The following is a 25,407-nucleotide window of genomic DNA, read 5'->3' as shown; positions in this document are numbered from 1 at the left end:
TGCAATTTCATGTAGAATACAACAAAAAATAACTCATGGTTGTAGCTTTTATCAGTTTTGAAATATTTTCATATAAATCACGATAAATAGAAAAAATTCTACTTTCAGTCAACTTTAACTCGACCGAAATAGTCGAAAACTGCAATTGTAAGCTAAAACACTTACAGTCTAGTAATATTCAATCAATTACCTTCATTTTGCAACAAATGGGAAGTCTCTAGCACAATATTTCGATTTATGGTGAATTTTTTTTAAAAACTTTTTTTTACGTCCGCTCATTACAAATTCATGCATCATTTTGTGATAATATTTTCTCTGTGTTGCTTTGATCGTTTTACAATTTGTTATATACCAAAATCATTGCAATTTAATGTACAATACCAAGAAAAAAAAAATAACTTGTTAGCTTTAACCGTTTTGCTCACAGCGTGATTTGTATACAATTATACGACATTTTTTTTCGCGCTGTCATATATTTCAATATTTATATATGATAATGATATTTTTTTCATTTCTGATGGTTGCATACTAAACTTCAGGCAATGACAAAAAAAAGGAGCTAAAAATGAACTCTTAATCTTAAAAACTAAGCGTGCTGTGATTTTTTGAAAAAATTTTTTTTCCGCTTCGGCGCTAACTCCCGAACGCAGCCGGCATATGACAGACACTTTTGTAAATAGAGGCTCGGTGTTAGAGGGTTAAGGGCATTTACCGGACAGAGAGCTCTCTCTTCTTCAGAAAGGCCTACTATCTCAGTCAAGCTCTTAATCATATAAAAACGAGGCCATGGATGCAATGGCAATTCGTTCTCGGCTAAAAATCCTAGGGAAAAGGAGCAAACTTCATTCCCCTCAGAAAACAAGACATTTTTGTCCAGAGCATGGATCTTGCTGGACCTTTTGGCAGTGGCTAAGGTGACCAGAAAAAAAATTCTTTCTGGTAAGATCCCTTAAAGAGATGGACTGCACGGGTTCAAAATGTGAACTGGCCAGCCACTTAAGCCCTGTGTCTAAATTCTAAGACAGCAAAGGCTTTTCTTTAAGCTTCATGGTATCAAAAGACTTGATAGGATTGGACAAATCTTGGTTAGAAGATAAGTCCATTCCTCTGTGGCAGAAAACCGAGCTAAGCATTGCTCTGTAGCCCTTCATGGTAGAGATGGAGAGACCTTTAGTCGAGCGTAAGAATAGTAGAAAGTCCGCTATTTCTGTTACAGAGGTACTAGAAGAGGACACATTATTTTGTCTGCACCAAGACCTGAAGATAGACCACTTAGCCTGGTAGAATTTATCTGATGACTGCCTTCTGCACTTAGCAATCGCATCTGCAGCTGCTTTTGAGAAGCCCTTCTTTCGGAGCAGTCGCTTAACAGTTTGAATCCTGTTAGGGCTAGAGAAGACAGGTTTTGGTGAAACCTTCGGAAGTGTGGTTGCCTGAGAAGTTGTTGCTTCTGCGGAAGCAGTCTCGGGAAGTCAGCAAGAAGTTCCAGCAGGTCTGGACACCACTCCTTTGCTGGCCAGAAAGGGACTATCAAAATCATAGACAGGTTTTGATGAGACTGGATTTTGTTGAGAACTTGTCTCACCAAACTGAATGGGGGAAAGGCATAAAGATATTTGCCTGACCAGTCCCGCAACGCTGCATTGGTCGCCCATGCTAAGATATCTGGCACTGGTGAGCAGAAGAGAGGAAGTCAGTGCTTCCTTGGAGGATGTGAATAGATTTATCATGGGTTTCCCCCAGAGCTTCCACAGGTCCAGGCAAACCAACAGATCTAATGTCCATTCCATGGGAAGGACCTGTTTCTGATGGCTCAATTCATCTGCCAGAACATTGATTTTCCCTTGGATAAAATGTGTTACCACTTGCATGTGTCGTTGTGCTGTCCGAATGTACTGCTATAGTCTTTTCGTGCAATTCTAAGGCAAAGCACTGCAGGCCTAGAAATACTGCCTGTACTTCCTTCACACTGATGTGACAGTCTTGCTGTTCCTGGGACCAGGTGCCTGACACTTCTTTTGTCCCTAAAAGAGCTATCCAACCTAGATTTGAAGCATCTGAAAAGAACTCTAGGCTGGGGCTCAGAGGGAGAAGAGATTTCCCTTCTGTTAACCTCTTCCTGGAACTCCACCAACAAAGATCCTCTTTGATTTCCATAGTTATTGGGAACACAAACGAGTACGGGAACTTCCTCCTGTTCCAGCTGGCTCTTGGGAAGAATTGAAGAGGTCTCAGGTGCAGCCTTCCCACAGAGACAAACTGCTCCATGGATGGGAGGGTACCAGAAAACACTTTTCTGTTCTCTTCAGGACTGGGAAAACCCAAAAATCCCAAGAGTTGATCATTATTCCTAAATAAGGGATCACCTGAGAAGGAGTCAGGAGAGACTTGTCTCGATTGATGAGGGGACCCAAGTCCTGGGCCAGAAGGGTTGTGCGAATGTTCTCCGTACATTGAACTTCCAAGCGGGAGTGCAGTAACCAGTCATCGAAGTATAGAAAGATCTTTATCCCCTTCAAATGAAGCCTCTTTGCAAGGGGAGCCAATTCCTTGGTAAATACTTGAGGGGCTGTCGAGAGACTGAAACATAGAGCCCGAAACTGGAACACCTTGCCCTGAAACACAAACTGAGGTACTTTCTTGAAGCAGGATGAACTGGAATATGAAAGTATGCGTCCTGCATGTCGATGGACACCATCCATTCTCCCTGGCGAATGGATGCTAGAACTGACTGGTTTAATTCCATCTAGAAGGCTGTCTTTTTGACAAAGACATTCAATGCATTAACATCCAAAACAGGTCTCCAGCCCCCTGACCACTTGAGTACTACAAAGAGACGATTATAGACTCCCGGAGAATGAATGTCCTCTATCAGGCTCTATAGCCTTTCTCAACAAGAGACTCGACCTCTAGTAAGAGAGCAGCAAATCTCTCTGAGCCTGGAGAGTAAGCCGTCAATATGACAGGCTCACGGACTTGAGGTTTGTTCACAAAGGGATAGCATAGCCCTTCTTCAGGACAGACACTATCCGGGACTGCACTTCTTTCTGTTCCCACCGTTCCGAAAAGAAGAGGAGCCTCGCTCCTACCTGAGTATGGAGTACTATATACTCACTTCTTGGTGGAAGATTTAAAGGAAGAGCTCTTGATGGAACGCTGTGGGAAATGGGTACTTGCTCTTGTCCTAGTGTACAGTCTAGATTGGGAGCTCCAAAAGGGAATAGTCTGCAGAGGAGTCGAAGATCTGGGTGGAAGAGCAGAAGACTCATTTGGGCGTCTCGCAGATTGGGAGAGCAGGTCCTGAGTACTCTTCTTCTGCAGGTCACAGGAAATGTCCAAAACTGTAGCCTAAGGAAAAAGATGCATCTTGCCTGAGGGGGAGAAGAGAAGAGCCAACCTCTGAGACAGACTGAACCCTTTCAATGTAAAAGAACACCACATTTCTCTGAAGAACACCCATGTTGTAAGATCAGCCAACTCCTGTGCACTGTCACGAATGCCCCTGTCAATACAGGAAAGCACACCTAAAAGGTCCAAAGAGGAATCTTGAGGCAAATAAGAGCAGTCTCTAACCTTGTGAGCTAAAGCACCCAATGCCCAGTCTAAGAAGCTCATTACCTCAAACACTGAAAATATTCTTTAGAAGATGGTTAAGTTCCGAAGCCAAAATGATAATTTTGGCCGAAGTAAAAGCTGACCTCCTGACTGAGTCTATAAGACCGGAGAAGTCTCCTGAGAGGAGGCAGAGACTCACAGGGAAGGAGTTTCTCCTGCAGCATAGAATCTACAGCTCGACCTAGACAACTTGGAGGGTGGAAAACAAAAAACTGCTTTACCTTGCTCCCTCTTCTCTGTGAGCCACCCTTCTACTTCGCTCAGCGCCTCCTTCACTGAGGAGGAGAGAACCAGCTTAGGTAACTTCAAAGAACTAGCTGAGGGAGCTTTCATAAACAAAGTCGAAGCAGGAGAGGGGGGAGTTGCTGGCGAAAAGAAGATTGGAAAGGTGGCTAACAGGAACCTCAATAAAGCACAGTACACAGACAAAAGAACATCCTGATCTGCTGCGACCTCTTCTTCAGAGGAGACGAGAGAGACAAGTTCGCTGGCGTCTGAGATGCCGGAGGTGCCTTCTGAAGCAAAACTAAAGTGTTGTCTAGCTTGCTCTAGATCAGATCAACTGAAGGAGGAACACTGTCTAAGACGACACTCAGATGAGAAGGAGTGGGCACCAATGGGTGCTCAGGAAGCAATGAAGGAGAGGAACCCAAAGACGAACTTGGTGGCGAATGGGCACCAATGGGCGCTCATCTGCAACTGGGAGCTTGGGCACTTCGATGCTAGCTCCTGGCTGCTCAGGCACTAAATGGAGCGCTGATGGTGCTGGGCGCACAACTCCTGATGAAGAGGTTCCCTTGTGTAATGAAGAACATCTACGAGCCACAAGGCGCCTGACTACGATCGTCATCTGATACTGAAGAGACTTGCTCCGGGCTGCGTAAGTGACTGCAAGAAGCGCATGCTGAATCCTTGCTATTCTTGCAAGGCACAGGAGAAGAGATCGCAAAGTCCACTGCGTGCCTTTGCAAGGGGCATGATTTGTCCACAAAGCGCCATGAATGCCTGGGACTAAAATCCTCAAAGCTAGAGGACACACAATGAACATTCACTTGAAGGCCTTTCCAACTGTCTTTGGTTGCAGTCTGGGATTCATCAACAGACTGAACTGAGGGGGCGACTGCTCGGGGGCAGACCCGACCGACCTCCCTTAGGCTACCAGTTTGACTCCTCCCAGGTGCTGGGGAGTATGCCAGGGACCTAGGTCTAGGAGAATTGGCAGGCCGAACAGCTACTTCCTCCACTACCACTGCACCAGCACTGGGTGCTATGGGGGGCTCTGACTCACTTCCATCCATCAGCACTTTTGCTGATGACGCTAATTTAGCGACTGATTACACAATTAATTCAAATAGTGTATCCATTTTCGATTCCAGGCTGACCATGGTGTTGGGATCGGAAATGTTAGAGCCGGGTAAAAGAGAAGTTTGCACAGGTGTACGAGATGGAATGGGATCAGAAGAAATTACAGGTGCAATTGCATCTGACTTAGCAGATGAATCCTTACTAGCTAAGGCTTTACTAGTTTCCCTAGCAACAGCTTTTCTCTTCCTATCTCTAGCCAGTTTCTTAATGTACGAATCCAAAGTCTTCCACTTTTTTAAATCCCATTCACTACACTCCTCACATCTCAACTCAACTGAACACATTTGTCCCCTACACTGAATACAAATAGTGTGAGAGTCATAAGATTCCTTAGTAAGTTTCATATTGCAGCCTTTGCTACAATACCTAATACAGTGTACTGGAACTACCAGGGTCAGACATCAGGGAAAAAAACCAAAGACAAGTCCATAAAACAGGTGAAAAATGTATAAACCAATGATCAAAACTCGCCTAACACTAACTAAATTGTGCCGTAAGGCTACGAAAATAAATAAATACTTCACCTAATCATAGATGAAAACAGACAACCAGTAAAGTATATATCAACTAATCGTAGATGAAAAAGGACAACCAGCAAAGTAAGTATATATTTCAAAATTCAAGCTACTGCCAACAACAGTACTTCAACCACAGCCGGCAGAAACAAATGAGCTCTTTGCTATGTTGTACCTGTTCTTTCCCCAAAAGTGGGTGGGGCATGTTCCCATAACCAAAACAAACTAGTGTGACCCAGAATTTCAAAATTTTAAGCTGCCAGTTAAAAGAAACTAATAGCTATGTATTAACTGGGTAAGTTACTTATATAAAACCAGTATTCACTTCTACAACAAAAAGGAAGACTCAAATTAATCACATCATTTACAAAAAGGGAAGTGTGTTATGTAACATTCTATCACCTCTTAAGGAGGACTGCTGCAGAGCAAACTTTCTGCCCAAGTTCCTATTGATAATAACAATTAAGAAAAAATATGATGCTAGTAGACATACACTTACAGCCACCAAGGTAAATATGTCTTAAATACAATTAAAATAATTAAGCAACCTATTTCAAGCCCCATGTGGAAGCTAGAGCCATAAAAGAATGTTCCTGAAGTATACAATAATTAGACAAAGCTCCCTCAGATAACAAACTCTGTATAATTACCTAATAAAGGCATATAACTGGTTACCCTCAAAGTTGGCATTCAAAAAATTTACTTGAATTCTAGAGATAAAACTTACAAGAAACTATTATGCTAAAACCAATGCTCATCACTATTACCCAACAGATCAGTTACAGGCTAAAGTGATATATGATCTTACTGATGAATTTAATTATTACTATTCAAGTAATGTATGTATTTATTATTACCATTACAGTACTTGCATTAATCCAACCAAAGACATGAAGGGTTGAAAATGCACTGAAATGTTATAACAATCTTTACAAGAACAGATACACAACAAAATATTGTTGTAAAATTATTCTATTGATGTAAATATTAATGTAACTTGAAGAATGCATTTATTTCCTTATGTTCACTTCCATATTTACTACTTTTCACTAAATACCTGACATCCACAGCAGGTCAAATTGATATTTATGATATCGACTATAAAATTTCCTAACTAAAAAAGAACTGAATAACAAAAATTTCACACACAAGACAGCAGAAAATTCCAATACTTACTGTTCTAATTGTGGAAAATTTCTATAAACGAATGCAAGAGCACTTAAGGAGACTAAAAAAATTCCAACTAGTGATAATAAGGCATGCCTTGTGTCCATTCCCTCTGCCTTCACCCCTCCTCCCTGCCCTTCATCAGTACGTGCCATCTCTGAAAGGTAGTTAGATTGTAATACAAAAATACAGGATGCCACATTATGATAAAACTATAATAAATAAATCTTAACCATAAGCAGATAAAAAGAAACATGTCTAAAAAATTGGAAAGGTGCAGGAATCATCTTGAACTTTAAAAGTTTGTGTAAATCTCTGAAATATGTAATGTTGAGTCAGAGACAACAGTGTCACTTACCTTTCTTAGGCGGCAACTATAAGCAGTAGAATACATGAGAAAGAAAACTTACCAAATTCACAAAAGAATACAGTAAAATTACCTGACCAATTAATCAAAATGCAGAAGTCCCAATACCCGACTAAATGAGGATATTCTTGTGCAATATTTTCTCAAATACTCTTAAAACAGGATTTTAAGTTTATTTATCCATCATCTTTAAAGAACGTGATTGTTCTCCATACTCTGTACCACACCAAACAACCATAACAGTACAGGTACCTGAAGTGGTAATTAAACTCAAAGTTCCTCTCTAAGGGCAGTACTGCATACTGAATACTGTGCTAAATAATGGATGTTTCAACATTATTCAGTTGGTCTTGTCTTCTGTACGTAAGTGGAATAAAAAATTTACGTCAGAGGCCAAGCACTGGGACCTATGAGGTCATTCAGCGCTGCAATAGTTTTACCATTTCCCTGATATTTCAATTTATGCTCTTGTAGTAATCTACTGAGAGTTGCCAAGGGAAATGTTAAAATGCAAAAGTACAACCATACTCATAAGTGACTCAGCATGATTCTTAATGCATCGTCCAAAATCTCAGACTCAGCATAACGGTTGCCAAGTAGCGTTATACACTTTTTTTTTTTTTTATTTCCACTGTCATACATGCGAATTCACAGCTAACACGGTTTGCCTTACGGTTTTATTAATATGCCCGCTTTTATGCAATAGTATAATTCGTAATCTATGTGACATGAATTCTTTTTTTTTTTATGTTGCTTAGCTCAAAGCATGGTGTGATAATGTTAGCAGTCTTGTCAATGCCAGTGCACTTGACTTGCTACCTGAAGCGGTCTTAACCAACTCTGCAGTGTATAACAGTACTGCATACCTAATAAGCTTAACTGTCACAACAAAATTTTTTAAATAAGAATATTAATTACAAAAAGTTTTCTTTGAATTTTGAAGTTTTAGGCTATGTTCAAACTGCCTGTATACTAGGAAATGATTTATAGGCCAAACAAAAACAATCTAAGGTTTCTTAGATATAATCTCGTTTACAAAAGATTCACTTTTAGTGATTACTTGTTCTTTGAAGAATAAAAGATGATGATTCTTTAAATTATATCAAGAAGATAGCTATAATCTAAATATTTAATAATAAAGGAAAGTCAGTCTTGACCATTTCTATGATTATTCAGAGCACAAACCCTATCCATATGGAACAAGCCCACAGAGGTCACTAACTGGAAATTCAAGCTTCTAAAGAATATTTTCTTGAAAGTCCTTCCCTTCTGTTTGCTTTTGGTGTATAACTAATTCACTAATAAGCTAACCTGAAGTGCAAGAATGTATAGATAACTTCATAAGCTTCCTGGCCTGAAATCAGAACAGGCAGTCCCCAGTTATCAGCGATCTGGTTTTATGGGGCTTGTCTAGTGACGACGATAACCAGATTTTCGAAACTGATTCCCGGTTATCATCGCTGATAACCGGTTATCGGCGCTGATCGCCGGTTATCGGCGGCGCTGATCACTGGTTATCAGCGCCGATAACCGGTTACTGGCGGCGATAACCGATTATCGGCACCAATAACCAATTATCGGCGCCGATAACCGATTATCGGCGCCAATAACCAGGAATCAGTGCTATTATCTCCGATTTTCGGTTATCGTCACGCTGTTGGGAACGGAACCCCGCCAATAACCGGGGACTGCCTGTAATATAGAAACATGGTTGCTAAGTGTAATGTATTTCTAGCAAGTAAAGAGTACTAGTATGTTTACGCCAAAATCTTGCCATCAACAAAAATGTACCGTAATTACACGGAACATTTACTAGTAAACCATTATTTCTGAAGTGGTTTCGAAATATAAGTTATGAAATATAACACAAATAATTTCATTATTAATTCAAAATTCCAGTAAGAAAGTGAAAATAAATACTTTCAAACTTACTGCATTGTCTCTACACATTGCAAACCTATGTTCCAGCTGGTTCATGCTGACACCACTCAAATGGTCGTGTCACACAGGACACACCCACCTATTGATACTAGATACATTTTAACTACAATAACACTTTCTTATTCATTTCTAGATTTTTTTCAATGTTGAGGGGTAAAAATAATCAAATACAGTAGGACTATTTAGGATTATATGGTTGTGATGTAAGCAATATGAAAATGTTAGGAAAATTTTCCTTATTTTTTTCATTACTTCAAAATCTGAACCTAGGTCTGAAGCAGACTTTTTGTCAAATGCATCAGAACTGGGTGAAAAAAGTTTAGGAAACGTTTTGTCACTGTGTTTCCGAAATCTAGCCAGTACACAGTTTTGACATACAGTAAACGCCCCGTATTCGCGTTCTCATGGTTCGCGGACTCACGCACTCGCAGGTTTCTCTGTGGAACATATCTAGCCATTTTTCGTGGAAAATTCGCCCATTCGCGGTATTTTTCAGTGAGAAATATTCACTATTACTGTATTTTCATATAATTTTCATGAATAAATGCACTTTTTGTGATAAAACTATTAAAATACTCAGGCATAAGCATTTTTACAGGGTTTTTCTTGGTTTAATCTATCAAAATGGGCAGTTCTAAGTGTTTTTAGAGGGGTTTTCAGTAATCGCGGATTTTGGCTATTCACGGGGGTGTGTGGTACGCATCACCCGCGAATACGGGGGGTTCACTGTATATGACAGATTTCACTCGTAAGAAGCATATTACAGCATTATTTTATGAAATAATTGTGTTTTCACATTGAAATACGACACAGGCAGTCCCTGGTTATCGGTGGGGTTCAGTTCCCGACGGCATGACGATAACCGGAAATCGCTGCTAACCGAAAATCTGCGATAATAGCACTGATCCCTGGTTATCGGCGTCGATAACCGGTGATCAGCGCCGCCAATAAGAGGCGATTGGTGCCGATAACCGGTTATCAGTGACGAAAATCTGGTTATTGTCGCCGCTAGACAAGCGCCATAAAACTGTATCGCCAGTAACCGAGGCTGCCGATAACCGGGGACTGCCTGTATTTATGCAGCATATTAGTTGCCAGTTAATGAATTTTGAACAAAATCCTATGTAGTCATGTAGCATCACTTCTAAGCATGCTGTACATAGATATTAATGGCAGGCAGGTCATTCAACATCAGGAGATAGCTGGATTGTTGAATTCTAATTGCTAACTTGGGGTGCCCGATGATTTTGTTGTTACTCACTGGCATGGCAACTTGCTCAGGTGAGTGAGAATGCCTCCTCTTCCCCCTTATCAATATTCATACAGTATTCCAAAAGGCAAACTGGGTTGGAATCAAGCATTTCTTATTACTGATTCATTAGGTAACCTACTATGAAACAAATCAAATGTTCAAATTCTCCAGAATGATTACATTAAATGCACATAAAAATCAGACAAACAGTGTCCTAGAAATGAGAATCCCCTAAGAATCCCCAAAGAAAAAGAAAACTAAAAACTTTAACCATTAAACGCCGACTGGACGTATCGTACGTCGACTAAAATTGTCTGTCGGGTGCCAAGTGGATGTACCGTACGTCGACTACAAAAAATTTCAACCTTCGGTCAAATTTGACTCAACCGAAATGGTCGAAAAACGCAATTGTAAGCTAAAAATCTTACATTCTAGTAATATTCAATTATTTACCTTCATTTTGCAACAAATTGGAAGTCTCTAGCACAATATTTCGATTTATGGTGAATTTTTGAAAAAAAACTTTTTCCTTATGTCCGCGTGGTAACTCGGCCGAAAATTTCAGAAATTCTTTCGTCATTTTGTCGTAATTTTTGCACTGTTTTATATTAGCTGTTACATAAAGTTTTATATATGAAAATGTGTGCAATTTCATGTAAAATACAACAAAAAACAATCCATGGTTGTAGCTTTTATCAGTTTTGAAATATTTTCATATAAATCACGATGTGCAAAATTCCAACCTTCGGTCACCTTTGACTCGATCGAAATGGTCGAAAAACGTAGTTGTAAGCTACAACTCTTACATTCTAGTAATATTCAATCATTTACCTTCATTTTGCAACAAATTGGAAGTCTCTAACACAACATTTCGATTTATGGTGAATTTTTGAAAAAAAACTTTCCTTATGTCCGCGCGGTAACTCGGCCGAAAATCTCAGAAATTCTTTTGACACTTTGTTGTAATGTTTGCATCGTTTTTCTAATAGCCGTTACATAAAGTTTTATGTATGAAAATGTGTGCAATTTCATGTAAAATACAACAAAAAATAACTCATGGTTGTAGCTTTTATCAGTTTTGAAATATTTTTATATAAATCACGATAAATAGAAAAAATTCAACCTTTGGTCAATTTTAACTCTACCGAAATGGTCGAAAACTGCAATTGTAAGCTAAAACACTTACAGTCTAGTAATATTCAATCAATTACCTTCATTTTGCAACAAACAGGAAGTCTCTAGTACAATATTTCGATCTATGGTGAATTTTTGAAAAAATTTTTTTCCTTACGTCCACATGGTAACTCGGCCGAAAATTTCAGAAATTCTTTCATCATTTTGTCGTAATTTTTGCACCGTTTCATATTACCTGTTACACAAAGTTTTATATATGAAAATGTGTGCAATTTCATGTAAAATATAACAAAAAACAACCAATGGTTGTAGCTTTTATCAGTTTTGAAATATTTTCATATAAATCACGATAAGTGCCAAAATTTCAACCTTCGGTCAACTTTGACTCGACCGAAATGGTAAAAAAACGCAATTGTAAGCTAAAAATCTTACATTCTAGTAATAATCAATCATTTACCTTCATTTTGCAACAAACTGGAAGTCTCTAGCACAATATTTCGATTTATGGTGAATTTTTGAAAAAAACTTTTTCCTTACGTCCACACGCGGTAACTCGGCCGAAAATCTCAGAAATTCTTTCGTCACTTTGTTGTAATGTTTGCACCGTTTTATATTAGTCGTTACATAAAGTTTTATATTTGAAAATGTGTGCAATTTCATGTAGAATACAACAAAAAATAACTCATGGTTGTATCTTTTTTCAGTTTTGAAATATTTTCATATAAATCACGATAAGTGCCAAAATTTCAACCTTCTGTCACCTTTGACTCGACCGAAATGGTCGAAAAACGCAGTTGTAAGCTAAAACTCTTACATTCTAGTAATATTCAATCATTTACCTTCATTTTGCAACAAATTGGAAGTCTCTAGCACAACATTTCGATTTATGGTGAATTTTTGAAAACAAACTTTCCTTACGTCCGCGCGGTAACTCGGCCCAAAATCTCAGAAATTCTTTCGTCACTTTGTTGTAATGTTTGCACCGTTTTTCTAATAGCCATTACATAAAGTTTTATATATGAAAATGTGTGCAATTTCATGTAGAATACAACAAAAAATAACTCATGGTTGTAGCTTTTATCAGTTTTGAAATATTTTTATATAAATCACGATAAATAGAAAAAATTCAACCTTTGGTCAATTTTAACTCGACCGAAATGGACGAAAACTGCAATTGTAAGCTAAAATACTTACAGTCTAGTAATATTCAATCAATTACCTTCATTTTGCAACAAACGGGAAGTCTCTAGTAAAATATTTCGATCTATGGTGAATTTTTGAAAAAAACTTTTTTTGTGTCCACACGTTACGAATTCATGCATCATTTTGTGATAATATTTTCTCTGTGTTGCTTTGATCGTTTTACAATTTGTTATATACCAAAATCATCGCAATTTAGTGTACAATACAAAGAAAAAAAATCACTCATTAGCTTTAACCGTTTTGCTCACAGCGCGATTTGTATATAATTATATATGAAATTTTTTTTTTGCGCTGTCATATATTTCAATATTTATATATGATAATGATATTTTTTTTTCATTTCTGATGGTTACATACTAAACTTCAGGCAATGTCAAAAAAAGGAGCCAAAAATGAACTCTTATTCTTAAAAACTAAGCGTGCTGTGATTTTTTGAAAAAAACTTTTTTTCCGCTTCGGCGCTAACTCCCGAACGCCGCCGGCATACGACAGACACTTTTGTAAATAGAGGCTCGGCGTTTAAGGGTTAAATTCTATGCCAGTTCCAGCCCTTACAATTACAGCTAAATACTGCAGATGAAACAGTAAAATAAATTCTCTTGAATCCAAAAACCAAGCCAAAGAAAACAAAGCAGTAGACAGCATGAGATATAATCCAAAGTTCTGCTCATATGCATGCAGACAAGGAGTGGAACTGGCCACCTTAAAGCACCTGGATCTCTAACCACATCAATGGTTATCACATCACCAGAGCATAACTCATTTAGAGGACCCAAATACATTCTTAAAACTAATCAGAAATGCTCTTCTGATGCTACAAACTATTGAACTTGAAGAAAAAAGGAAGAGGTACTGCCTAGCACCTACTTTACATCAACTAACCACCTTGCCAAGCGTAAACACCCACTTCTGCTTGTAAAGGAAAGACTCCTATATAAAAAACAGTGGTTAGTACTCCCATAGGAATATAATATTTTTTTGGATTAAAGTTTCTTTAACTGGGAACAATAAAACCTCTATTTCAAAGGTTCTCTTGATTTCAGAATGCTAGATAAAAAGTGACATTGATATTTTTCATGGATTAAAAATCAGCCCTGTCCTACAATGGACACAGGTTAAATAGTCAGTAAGACTGGTTTTTGATCAGACTAAACTGTGTCCTACACTTGAAAGGCTCTGATATGTAAGGTGAACAAGTGTAAAGGGCCTCTTAAAAAACAACTGGTCCAGGGATACCTAACTTTTGTGTAGCATTTGCTGATGCTTTCATTAGATGTTTCTGAAAAGTAAGATGTTAGTCAAAAGTTACACCAGGAATAGTAAGAGCTTCAGACTCATTTAGCAGAGTCCCATCCACCTGAAGGGAAGGATGGAATGGAAAATCTGTATGAGATCTGCTAATCAATAGTGATTTCATTTTACTGGAGTTCAGCCTTATATCCCACTGACTACACCATTCACTAATCTGCTGTATGTCACGATTGAGACTAAGGGCAACTTCAATTCTCATAAATGGAGACTACTACACCCACAAGTGTTGCACCATTGGCATACTGGACAATCTTGTTTTTCAAGCAAACAACCATATTACTTGTACTGTATAGTATACACTAAAAACAACAGTGGACCAAGAACACTACCCTGTGGAACTCCAGACACACACAATAGATCTTGGTTTGCTAAAAATCCCATCTACAGCAACTTGCTGCTGCCTACCTGTAAGGAAATCTTGAAGTAAACCTGAAGCATATCCTCCCACTCCAAGATTCTGGAATTTATAAATAAATGCCTTGTTATTTATCTAGAAATTTATTTATAAATTTCAGAATCTTGGAGTGGGTGGATGTGTTTTAGGTTTACTTCAAGATCTCCTTACAGGCAGGCAGCAGCAAGTTGCTGTAGATGGGATCTTTAGCGAACCAAGATCTAACTGTGTTGGAGTTCCACAGGATAGTGTTCTTGGTCCACTGTTGTTTTTAGTGTATACTGTACTATACAAGTAATATGGTTGCTGGCCTGGAAAACAAGATTGTCCAGTATGCCAATGATGCAGCACTTGTGGGTGTAGTAGTCTCCATTTATGAGAATTAAAGTTGCCCTTACTAATAATAATACTAATAATAATAATATTCTTTATTGCAGCTCAAGGCCATATAGGCTACATGGAACATTCAAATACAATAGACACAATCTAGATACATAGGATAACATGATAAAAACAATAATTGGCAGTATCCACACAGTTGCTGAAGAAGTAGAAAAAATAGAATTCATGTACAAAAGTGGTAAGTGCGAAGATGAACACTAACCTAAATTACACTAGAGTAGGCATACTGATGGGATTTACTTTTCACCTCATCTTATTTTGTAATAAGTACAAGACACTGACTGGCATTGCTTTATTAACCAAAGTTACCAAACTATTTCAGTATTTAAATTATCTTTAGAGTCTTTGTTTTCTAGTTTTCCTGGAGGCAAAGTCATTTATGACATCATTGCAAGTGATCTCGCGGCCACTTTTGTTGTTGACACTAATTTTACCTCTCAAACTGACAGTTGTGAGTCGTACCTAAATCTTTGGATAGCTCCCAAGATAGCCTGCATGCTCCCTGTAACAGTTGCCTCTGCAGAAAGAAGCTTTTCTAAGCTCAAATTGATTAAAACCTACTTCGAGATTTACCATGGCATAGGAAAGACTGAGTGGACTCGCAATTATTAAGTTAGTAAGTAAGAAGCTCAAATGCAGTCATCTTTGCTTGTGGGAGTTTTGGGAGACTCTCAATCTCTGTAGTCAGTGCACTGCTATCAACATCTGACTCTTCTCCATTTGTGACTATGTCCCAAAGATTCCTACACTGGTCCCTCAGTATCTCTGCTTCAAGATCACTAAAGTTAAGAAAACTGAAGAAGCTTGTTTGCGAAAGAATGCCATACCAGACCACACAGCATATTTGAAATCCAAATTATCCTAAATCTCCAACAAGGGAATGGGCCATGACTTTCGCTAAAGGGTCATTAGCATTTTCCTTAAGGGGAGCGTTTGACGAAAAAATCGAAAAATCAAAATTTTTTGAGATATTTTATATATGGCATCATACATATCCTGACTATCTTCTCAGAAAGTTTTATTAAAAAATTCGACATAGTTTAGGAGTTATAAACAAAAACAGTAACCCTACTATCATAGACAAAATAACATTTTTCGTATAATGTAATGATAATGTCAGTATATCGGTAGTAATTTCATTTTAGCTATGAAATAATAATATCTAGATGTATTATATGGCAAGCCTGTGGACCTAGTATGCATCAGCGAAAGCGAGGAATGCTGCAGGGCAGGCAGTGACAGTCAGTCAGTAGCAGCTCAGAGCTCGACTAAGTAAGACGACGCGCTGCCCAACCTGAGCCGTGTTTTGACACTCGCTTCGTCTAGCTTCATTTAGTGAAGTTATATTACTTTGCAAGTCTATTGTTATATATTTTGGCTTTTCAATACTTATTTGGCAATAAGACACCATGCCAAAAGGAAGAAAATTCGAAAGAAATCTACAATCAATGAGAGAAACCAAGAAGCGTAAAATTGAAGAGGGACGCTTACGTAGCGGTCGAGAGGATGTGGGCAGAGCAGAGGAGGCGTCTCACCCTTCACCCTCATTATCTTCCCCACCTACCACCACAGAACAACAACTACTACCACAACCCTCTACATCTCGTGAAGGTATTCAAGATCATAGTACACAAGAGGAAATCGTGCACAGATATTTATTACGTGAAAACTTATTGAAAGAATTAGAAGAAGAGAAAAAGGAAATTACCGATGAAACTGAAAAAACTGTCAACGTCAGTATAAAGAGGTTGAAAGAATTGATGAAGTTCAAGTGTAATTTCAAGAAAAACTGTGTAACAGCAAGCAAATAAATACACAGAGAAGCAAAAAATATCGTTATAAAACTTTGAAGGCCGATATCTCAAAACTAAAGTTATCGACATTCAAACTGCATCTCCTCCATAACGAATGCACCGATCTCAATGAAACAAAAAGCAAATGAAAGCTAAATAAATTGTCTACAAACAAAGAGAGAGTTTTTTCATTTTGTCCCTCGAAAATTTTTGGGGAATTTTTTCCAAAAATCAATCAAGTTTTTTCAAAAACGAAAAATATTCATAAAAAAAAAAAATTGAAAAAAACGCTCTCTTACTTTGTTCTAATATATAATATCTGTCTACCACATAAATTTGAGCTCTTAGTTTGCAGTAGTTATGGAGGAGATGCATTTTGAAAAATTTTTGGGGGGTGGGGTTACCAGCTAATGGGGCGGAAGAAGACGAAAATGATATTTAAATGATAAAATAAAGTTTGTTCATACTTACCTGGCAGATATATATATAGCTGTATTCTCCAAGTCCGACAGAATTTCAAAATTCGCGGCACGCAGTGGCCGGGCAGGTGGTTAGTACCCATTCCCGCCGCTGGGAGGCGGGTATCAGGAACCATTCCCATTTTCTATTCAGATTTTCTAACGCCACTGACTCCTGAGGGGAGGAGGGAGGGCAATATGAATATATATATCTGCCAGGTAAGTATGAACAAACTTTATTTTATCATTAAAATATCATTTTGTTCATGAGACTTACCTGTCAGATATATATATAGCTGAATACCACCTTTGGAGGGGGGTAGAGACAGCCAAGAATTAGGAAAAAACCAATTATTGGTAAAATTATTTTGGTTCCTTATCTGATAGCGTAGCTGACTGAGTGGTTACTGTCACTCTAGTCTGCTTCTACTTTACTAGAGACCCCAGCGAGGTAGTGACCTATATAGCTGGCGACTTCTAGATGATCTGTCAATGGGGGCGTGACCACAATGTGACTAGATCATAGACCATACAAAGAGGACAAAAGAGCATTACTAACCACCTAACCAACACCTAAAGCGTTAGTTTGCAAAGGATTGGGAAGACTGCCTCCAGTAGTCGACCCAACAACCTTAAAAACACAATTAAAAAGGGGATAGGATCAGAGTTACCCCCTGTCCCCAAGGTTGCTGAAGCAGCAATGTATGGTCCCAGCGAAAAGCAATTTTCGTATGCTACCTAAACATCTCACCAAGAGTGTGAGGCAAACACCGAATTGACTTCGCCAAAATGTGGCACTGAGAATGTCACTGAGTACCATATTTTTCTGGAACGCCATGGAGGTAGCAACTGCTCTCACCTCGTGAGCGTTAACTCTCAACAACTTGAAGTTGGAGTCGTCACAACTAGAGTGTGCGTCCTTAATGACGTCCCTAATGAAGAATGCCAGTGCATTCTTCGACATAGGTTTAACTGGTTGCCTCACAGAACACCATAAATTATCCGAGGGACCACGAGTGTCCTGTGTTCTTTTAAGGTAGTACTAGAGAGCTCTAACTGGACATAGAACTCCCTCAGGTTCCTGTCCAATAAGGTCTGCTAAACCTTTAATTTCAAAGTGTCTAGGCCAAGGGTTAGAAGGCCTTTCATTCTTAGCCAAGAACTTAGGGCTTAAAGAATAGACAGCATCGTGTTCCTTGAAGCCCACATGACGGCCTCGAACTTCGCTCACTCTCTTCGCCGTTGCCAGAGCCGTGAGGAATGCCGTTTTCGAGTAACATCCTTAAGAGATGCAGAGTGGAGAGGCTCAAAAGGACTAAACATCAAAAACTTGAGCACTACGTCCAAGTTCCAAGCAGGAGGAATTAGCTGAGGAACCTTGGACGTCTTGAAAGAGCTCGTAAGATCGTGGAGGTCCTTATTGTCAGACAAATCTAATCCTCTGTGTCTGAAAACAGTCGAAAGCATGCTCCGATAACACTTGATAGTCGGAACTGCTATATCGAGTTTTTCTCTTAAGTAAAGGAGAAAATCCGCAACCTGGCTCACAGTGATAGAGGAAGAGGAAAAGCCCTTCTTTCTACACCAACCCTTGAAGGTTGCTCACTTCGCTAGATATATCTTGTTAGATGAAGAACTTCTGGCTCTAGCGATGGCCCGTGCCACCTGGCCAGAAAACCCCCTCGCTCTGACCAATTTTCGATAGTCTGAAAGCAGTCAGGTTCAGAGCGGGGAGATTTAAAGATATCTCGCGAAGTGGGGTTGTATGAGCAGGTCTGCTCTCATAGGAAGGGTTCTCGGAACGTCTACCAACCAGAAGAGAAACTCCGAGAACCAGTGGTTCGAAGGCCAAAACGTGGGGATGGGAGTCATCTTCGTCCCTTGTGAGGCCGTGAACTTGCGTACGACTTCTCCCAGAATTTTGAACGGGGGAAAAGGCGTAAACATCTATTCCCGTCCAATCCGAGAGAAGAGCATCTATCGCAACTGCTCCCGGGTCGAGTACAGATGAGCTTTATAGAGGGAGCCTCGCTGTTCTTGAGGTCGTGAAAAGATCCACAAGATGGCGACCCCAAAGTTTCCAAAAATCTTGGCAAACCTCCTGATGAAGGGTCCATTCCTTCAGCAGGAGTTGATGGCGCCGACTGAGCAGGTCTGCTCGAACATTTTCGACCCCTGCAACAAAACTTGTGAGAATCGAAATGTTGCGAGCATAGGCTCAAAGAATAATCTCTCTTGCAAGGCTGAACAGGGAACAAGAGAGTGTCCCGCCCTGTCTCTTTAGGTAACCCAAAGCCGTAGTGTTGTCCGAGTTTACTTGAACTACACGATTGCAAACTTGGACCTCGAAGAATTGGAGAGCTAAAAGATAGCCGCCAAATCTTTGATGTTGAAGTGCCAGGACACCTGTTCCTCTCTCCAGGTTCCTAACACTTCCTCTCCCCTTAGTGTTGCCCCCCAACCTGTTGACGACCCGTCGGAAAAACAACACTAGGACGGGGTTCAGAAGCTTGAGGGAGATCCCTTTCTGCAATTTCCTTGGAACGAGCCACCACTACAGATCCTCTTTTACAGAAGGAAGATTTCTCAATTCCTCTTTCAAGTCTTCCTTGCTTTGCCAGTTCTCCAACAGAAAGACCTGAAGAGGCCTGAGATGCAGACTCCCCAGGGAAACAAACTTCTCCAGCGAGGAAATGGTCCCCAGCAGACTCATTCATTCCCTCACCGAGCATGTTTCCTTCCCCAAGAAGGCCGAGACTTTATCGAACACAGAAGTTGCCTTTCTTGCGACGGAGACGCTATAAAAGCCGCTGAATACATCTGAATTCCCAGACACAATGTACAGTGAGGGGATCAGCTGCGACTTTTCCACATTGACCAGAAGTCCCAGGGACTTCACGAGTTGCAGAGTCAACTGAAGGTCCTCCAGATACCTTCGCTTCAACGACGCTCGAATCAACCAGTCGTCCAAGTAGAGAGAGATCCTGACGTGCGACAGGTGCAACTGCATCGCAACGTTTTTCATGAAAAGTGTAAACACCCTTGGAGCAAAATGTGACGCCAACAGCATCTGGTGTTCCCAGGCGGTCACCCAACCAAGTACTGACCAGACCCAACGTTGCTTAACTTCGCTGATCGGACGAGAAGCGGTGCTTTCAATGTGGTAAGGCCGTTGTGCAGAGTCCAAAGCAGAGAACCCTGAACGGGTACGTCTAGTCCCCCAAGACAACCTGAGATACTTCATCGAACGTGGATGAATTGGGGCGTGAAGATAAGTATCTTGGAGATCCAAAGATACCATCCAATCTCCGGGATGAAGGGCTCCTAGTATTGACTGCGAGGTCTTCATCTTGAACTTTTCCTTCCGGACCAAGTTGTTCGGCCTGTTGACGTCCAAGACGGGTCTCCAGCCTACTGAAAGTTTTGGGACTAGAAACAATCTTTAGTAAAATCCCGGGGAACTGCGAGTCCAAGACCTGTTTCACTGCTCTCCGCTCGAGCATCTGTTCGAGCAGGTCAAACAGAATTTTCTGTTTGACAGGATGGCAATTGGGAAACAAAAAACAAAGGAGGAGGAGACAGGAAGGGAATCAAGTAACCTCTCTCTAACAGTAGGAGGGACCAAACGTCTGCCCCTCTCTCTTTCCAGGCTTGTGCAAAATGAAGCCTGGTTGCTAATGGAGTCTGGAGATGAAAGGAGTCACTTGCTACCTCTCTTGGAAGTGACATTCCTTCGGGAAAAAACTCTCTCTCGTGGTGCGGGTCTCGTGTTGTTTCCCACGGAAGCTCCTTTGAGTAGGCAATTTATTTAGCTTTCGTTTGCTTTTTGTTTCATTGAGATCGGTGCATTCATTATGGAGGAGATGCAGTTAGAATGTCGATAACTTTAGTTTTGAGATATACGATATTTTTTGCTTCTCTGTGTATTTATTTGCTTGCTGTTACACAGTTTGATGTTTTTATGACATATTTGAAAAGCCAAAAAATATAACAATAGACTTGCAAAGTAATATAACTTCGCAAAATGAAGCTAGAAGAACCGAGTGTCAAAACACTGCTCAGGTTGGGCAGCGACGTCTTACTTAGTCAAGCTCTGAGCTGCTACTGACTGACTGCCACTGACTGCCCCAAAATTCCTGACTTTCACTGATGCGTACTAGGTCCACAGGGTTGCCATATAATGCATTAGGTATTATTATTTCATAGCTAAAAGGAAATTACTACCGATATACTGACATTATCATTACATTATACGAAAAATGTAATTTTGTCTATGATAGGGTTACTGTTTTTGTTTATAACTCCTAACTATGGCGAATTATTTAATAAAACTTTCTGAGAAGATAGTCAGGATATGTATGATGCCAAATATAAAATATCCCAAAAAATTTATTTCTCGATTTTTCGTCAAACGCTCCCCTTAAGACAAAGACAACTGCGAAGGTGGAGAGAGAGGAGCCAAGGCTGAAAAGTCTCAGGCAACAGATCCTTAAGTAAAATAGCCAGAGTCTGATAATCAGAGGAAGAAGAAGACGAAAGATGTTTCTCTTCATCCAAAGGCTGTGACGAAAGAGGATGTTCTTCCCAGCTGGCGGGTCTTGAGTGAGTGGTGAAAGTAGTTCCGATTCGCCGATACGTGGCGGGAACTCCCGCGATCGAAGAAGTCGTGGCTAAATTAAGAAGGACATCAGATGTTGAAGCGGGTAGTTGTGCGTCATGATGTACAACTGGAGCGCGTCAACACAAGACTTGAAGCTATACGGCGGCGAGTGCGGAGCGTCATGGCGTGACGTCATGCGAGAGGCTCCGTGGCAAGTCTGAAAGAGAGTCACAGCGTGGCGCATGGCGTGAAGCGTCATGGCTGAGGCGCCGCCGAGCGCCAAGGCGAGGCGCGCGTGAAGCGTGAGAAGCGCACAAAGAGCAAGACACACGCTCCTGGCGCGAGTCAAGAGAAAAGTCCAACACCTCAAATCGGGGAAGACGATTAGGAAGCCACTAAACACTCTCTCTAGACGACAGACGAGAAGCTCCAAAACATCTAGCAGACGAGGAAGACGAAGCAGGAGACGAAGGTGAAAGTCTGTACCTCTTAACAGGCAGTTTCGAATCTTGAAAGGTTCATGAGAGCATCCAGCTGTTATTGCAAACCCAACAAAATCTTACGCGTAGGAGAAGCAACTCTCTCAGAAGAAGGGCTGAACCTGAGAGAAGGAAAGGGGCGAGAGACGTATACTTCCTTCACACAGGGGAAGAAGCTCTAGCCCTTGCCTTAGCGCGACAGGGGGGTCGAGTAGCGTTATCATCCGAAAAACACTTTATTCTCTTCTGCGGAGGAATATCCACGCAACTTTCGGGGAAGAGCACAAACGTCTAAAGGAAGAGGACGTGAAGCGTCCTCTCCTCTAAGCTTCTCTTAAGAGGGCGAGAGTCCAACCGAGAGCTCCAACCCCGAGGCGGGGAGGACGTGTCGGAGGACGAGAAGCAATCCTTCAGGAAGCGTGCCTGTGCACGATCCCTGGCAGCCTGGGTAGTGTCATCAGGACCTGCCGAAGGGACGCCAGATCGGTGGGAAGCCCCCGTAACCCTCATGCGGCTTTCGACATGCCACCTCCCTGGTCCTGGGAGTTTGACAGAGGTCCAGGCCTAGAGGCATTATAGGGCCGATCTGACGCCCCCTCTACAACACTAGGGGCACTAGCACTAACACTTTGCGTTTGAATTGCATTCACTTTAGTTTCAAGAGCACGCATTGACTCCAACACGAGAGCCAGGGTATTACCTTCTGCAGCAACATACTACAGGGTTAGTACTAAAATTTACTACAGGGTTACTAGTAGGAGAAAACCCTGACTGTCCATCTAAGGATGCACTCAAGGAGGAAGATCTCCTCAACCTATCACACTCCAATTTAAGCATATAGGCTTCATATTTCTTCCACTCACCCTAAGATAATCCCTCACATTCATTACCGATTATCATAGAGCATTGAACACCCTTACATATCATACATAAAGTGTGAGGAACTATCAAGTCTTGATAGCCTCACCTTACATTCACCCAAGCTACAGACTCAATAGCTAGAGGTAAGACATCTTAATTATAAGAAAAGTCAAAAGCAAAATCAAAAACGGTCCACAAAGAGCGTATGCCAAGTCACAGATCCAGTCGATACCAAAAAACAAAAAATACTTAAGTGACAACAAATTTCGAAATCCAAATGGCGGAGGAACTGACAACAGGTGTTGACAGTCCGGCGACAGAGAAAATCTAAATAGAAAATGGGAATGGTTCCTGATACCCGCCTCCCAGCGGCGGGAATGGGTACTAACCACCTGCCCGGCCACTGCGTGTGCCGCGAATTTTGAAATTCTGTCGGACTTTGGAGAATACAGCTATATATATATCTGACAGGTAAGTCTCATGAACAAAATTATGGTTACAGTCCTTTGCCCTATACAAAAATAAACCCAGGCACAAAATTTGAAACTGATTCATTAAAAAACACGGGAGTTATTAGCGAAAAACGATTTTATCAAACGCTCCCCTTAACCTCCGACAAGGCTTCTCTTACCTTATCAGCCTAGTAGCATAAAGGTTCACTGGTCTTAACCCTTAAACGCCGACTGGACGTATCGTACGTCGACTAAAATTGTCTGTCGGGTGCCAAGTGGACGTATGGTACGTCGACTACAAAAAGTTTTTTTAAATATTCGCGGAAAAATAGTTATTGGCCTAGTTTATGGAAGATTTTAAATCACGCGCCTTGAGGGATGCTGGGAGTTCACGGATCATGCTGCTGTTTTGTTTACAAGCGTTACCCAGCCGCGCATGCGCGAATTTCTTTCTTCTCACACTACAGAGCATCAGCGACACATCTCAGAAATTCTTTCGTCACTTTGTCGTAATTTTTGCACCGTTTTATATTAGTCGTTACATAAAGTTTTATATATGAAAATGTGTGCAATTTCATGTAGAATACAACAAAAAATAACCCATGTTTGTAGCTCTTATAAGTTTTGAAATATTTTCATATAAATCAAGATAAGTGCCAAAATTTCAACCTTCGGTTAACTTTGACTCGACCGAAATGGTCGAAAAACGCAATTGTAACCTAAAACTCTTACATTCTAGTAATATTCAATTATTTACCTTCATTTTGCAACAAATTGGAAGTCCCTAGCACAATATTTCAATTTATAGTGAATTTTTGAAAAAAACTCTTTCCTTACGTCCGCGCGGTAACTCGGCCGAAAATCTCAGAAATTCTTTCGTCACTTTGTCATAATTTTTGCACTGTTTTATATTAGCCGTCACATAAAGTTTTATACATGAAAATGTGTGCAATTTCATGTAAAATACAACAACAAACAACCCATGGTTGTAGCTTTTATCAGTTTTGAAATATTTTCATATAAATCACGATAAGTGCCAAAATTTCAACCTTCAGTCAACTTTGACTCGACCGAAATGGTAAAAAAACGCAATTGTAAGCTACAACTCTTACATTCTAGTAATATTCAATCAATTACCTTCATTCTGCAACAAATTGGAAGTCTCTAGCCCAATATTTCGATTTATGGTGAATTTTTGAAAAAACTTTTTCCTTATGTCCGCGCGCGGTAACTCGGCCAGAAATCTCAGAAATTCTTTCGTCACTTTGTCGTAATGTTTGCACCATTCTATATTAGCCGTTACATAAAGTTTTATATATGAAAATGTGTGCAATTTTATGTAGAATACAACAATAAATAACTCATGGTTGTAGCTTTTATCAGTTTTGAAATATTTTCATATAAATCACAATAAATAGAAAAAATTCGACCTTCAGTCAATTTTAACTTGACTGAAATGGTCGAACACTACAATTTTAAGCTAAAACACTTACATTCTAATAATATTCAATCAATTACCTTCATTTTGCAACAAACGGGAAGTCTCTAGCACAATATTTCGATTTATGGTGAATTTTAGAAAAAAACTTGGTTTTTATGTCTGCGCGTTACGAATTCAGCATCATTTTGTGATAATATTTTCTGTGTGTTGCTTTGATCGTTTTACAATTTGTTATATACCAAAATCATCGCAATTTAGTGTACAATACAACGAAAATAAAAATAACTCATTAGCTTTAACTGTTTTGCTCACAGCGCGATTTGTATACAATTATATATGAAATTTTTTTTCGCGCTGTCATATTTTTCGCGCTGTCATATATTTCAATATCTATATATGATAATGATATTTTTTTTCATTTCTGATGGTTGCATACTAAACTTCAGGCAATGACAAAAAAAAAAAGGAGCCAAAAATGAACTCTTAATCTTAAAAACTAAGCGTAGTAAGATTTTTTGGAAAAAAAAAAAAATAAAATAAAATAAATTTCCGCTTCGGCGCTAACTCCCGAATGCCGCCGGCATACGACAGACACTTTTGTAAATAGAGGCTCGGCGTTTAAGGGTTAATTCGACTTTGCAGAATGAGTTTAATTTA

At 39.9% G+C, this 25,407-nt stretch overlaps 1 protein-coding gene and 1 non-coding gene across 7 annotated transcripts in view; both read right to left on the bottom strand.

Moving 5' to 3' along the window:
• Window positions 1-25,407, bottom strand: part of stas (Transmembrane protein stas) — a 157,752-nt gene that overhangs the window by 38,221 nt on the left and 94,124 nt on the right. For all 6 annotated transcript variants that reach the window (XM_067091385.1, XM_067091384.1, XM_067091380.1 and 3 more), the window contains one exon: window positions 6,672-6,819. In XM_067091385.1, coding sequence (XP_066947486.1) covers window positions 6,672-6,817 — 146 coding nt within the window. In that variant the 5' untranslated portion in view covers window positions 6,818-6,819. The remainder of the gene's footprint in view (window positions 1-6,671; window positions 6,820-25,407) is intronic.
• LOC136831851 (5S ribosomal RNA) lies at window positions 19,976-20,094 on the bottom strand. The gene has a single exon (XR_010850992.1). It is a non-coding gene; the product is annotated as a 5S ribosomal RNA (ribosomal RNA).

The sequence above is a fragment of the Macrobrachium rosenbergii genome, chromosome 48 (assembly GCF_040412425.1).
Source record: "Macrobrachium rosenbergii isolate ZJJX-2024 chromosome 48, ASM4041242v1, whole genome shotgun sequence".
NCBI classification, from domain to species: domain Eukaryota; kingdom Metazoa; phylum Arthropoda; class Malacostraca; order Decapoda; family Palaemonidae; genus Macrobrachium; species Macrobrachium rosenbergii.
Note: the sequence above shows the minus strand (reverse complement) of the source record. Positions and strands in the feature narration are given on the sequence as shown.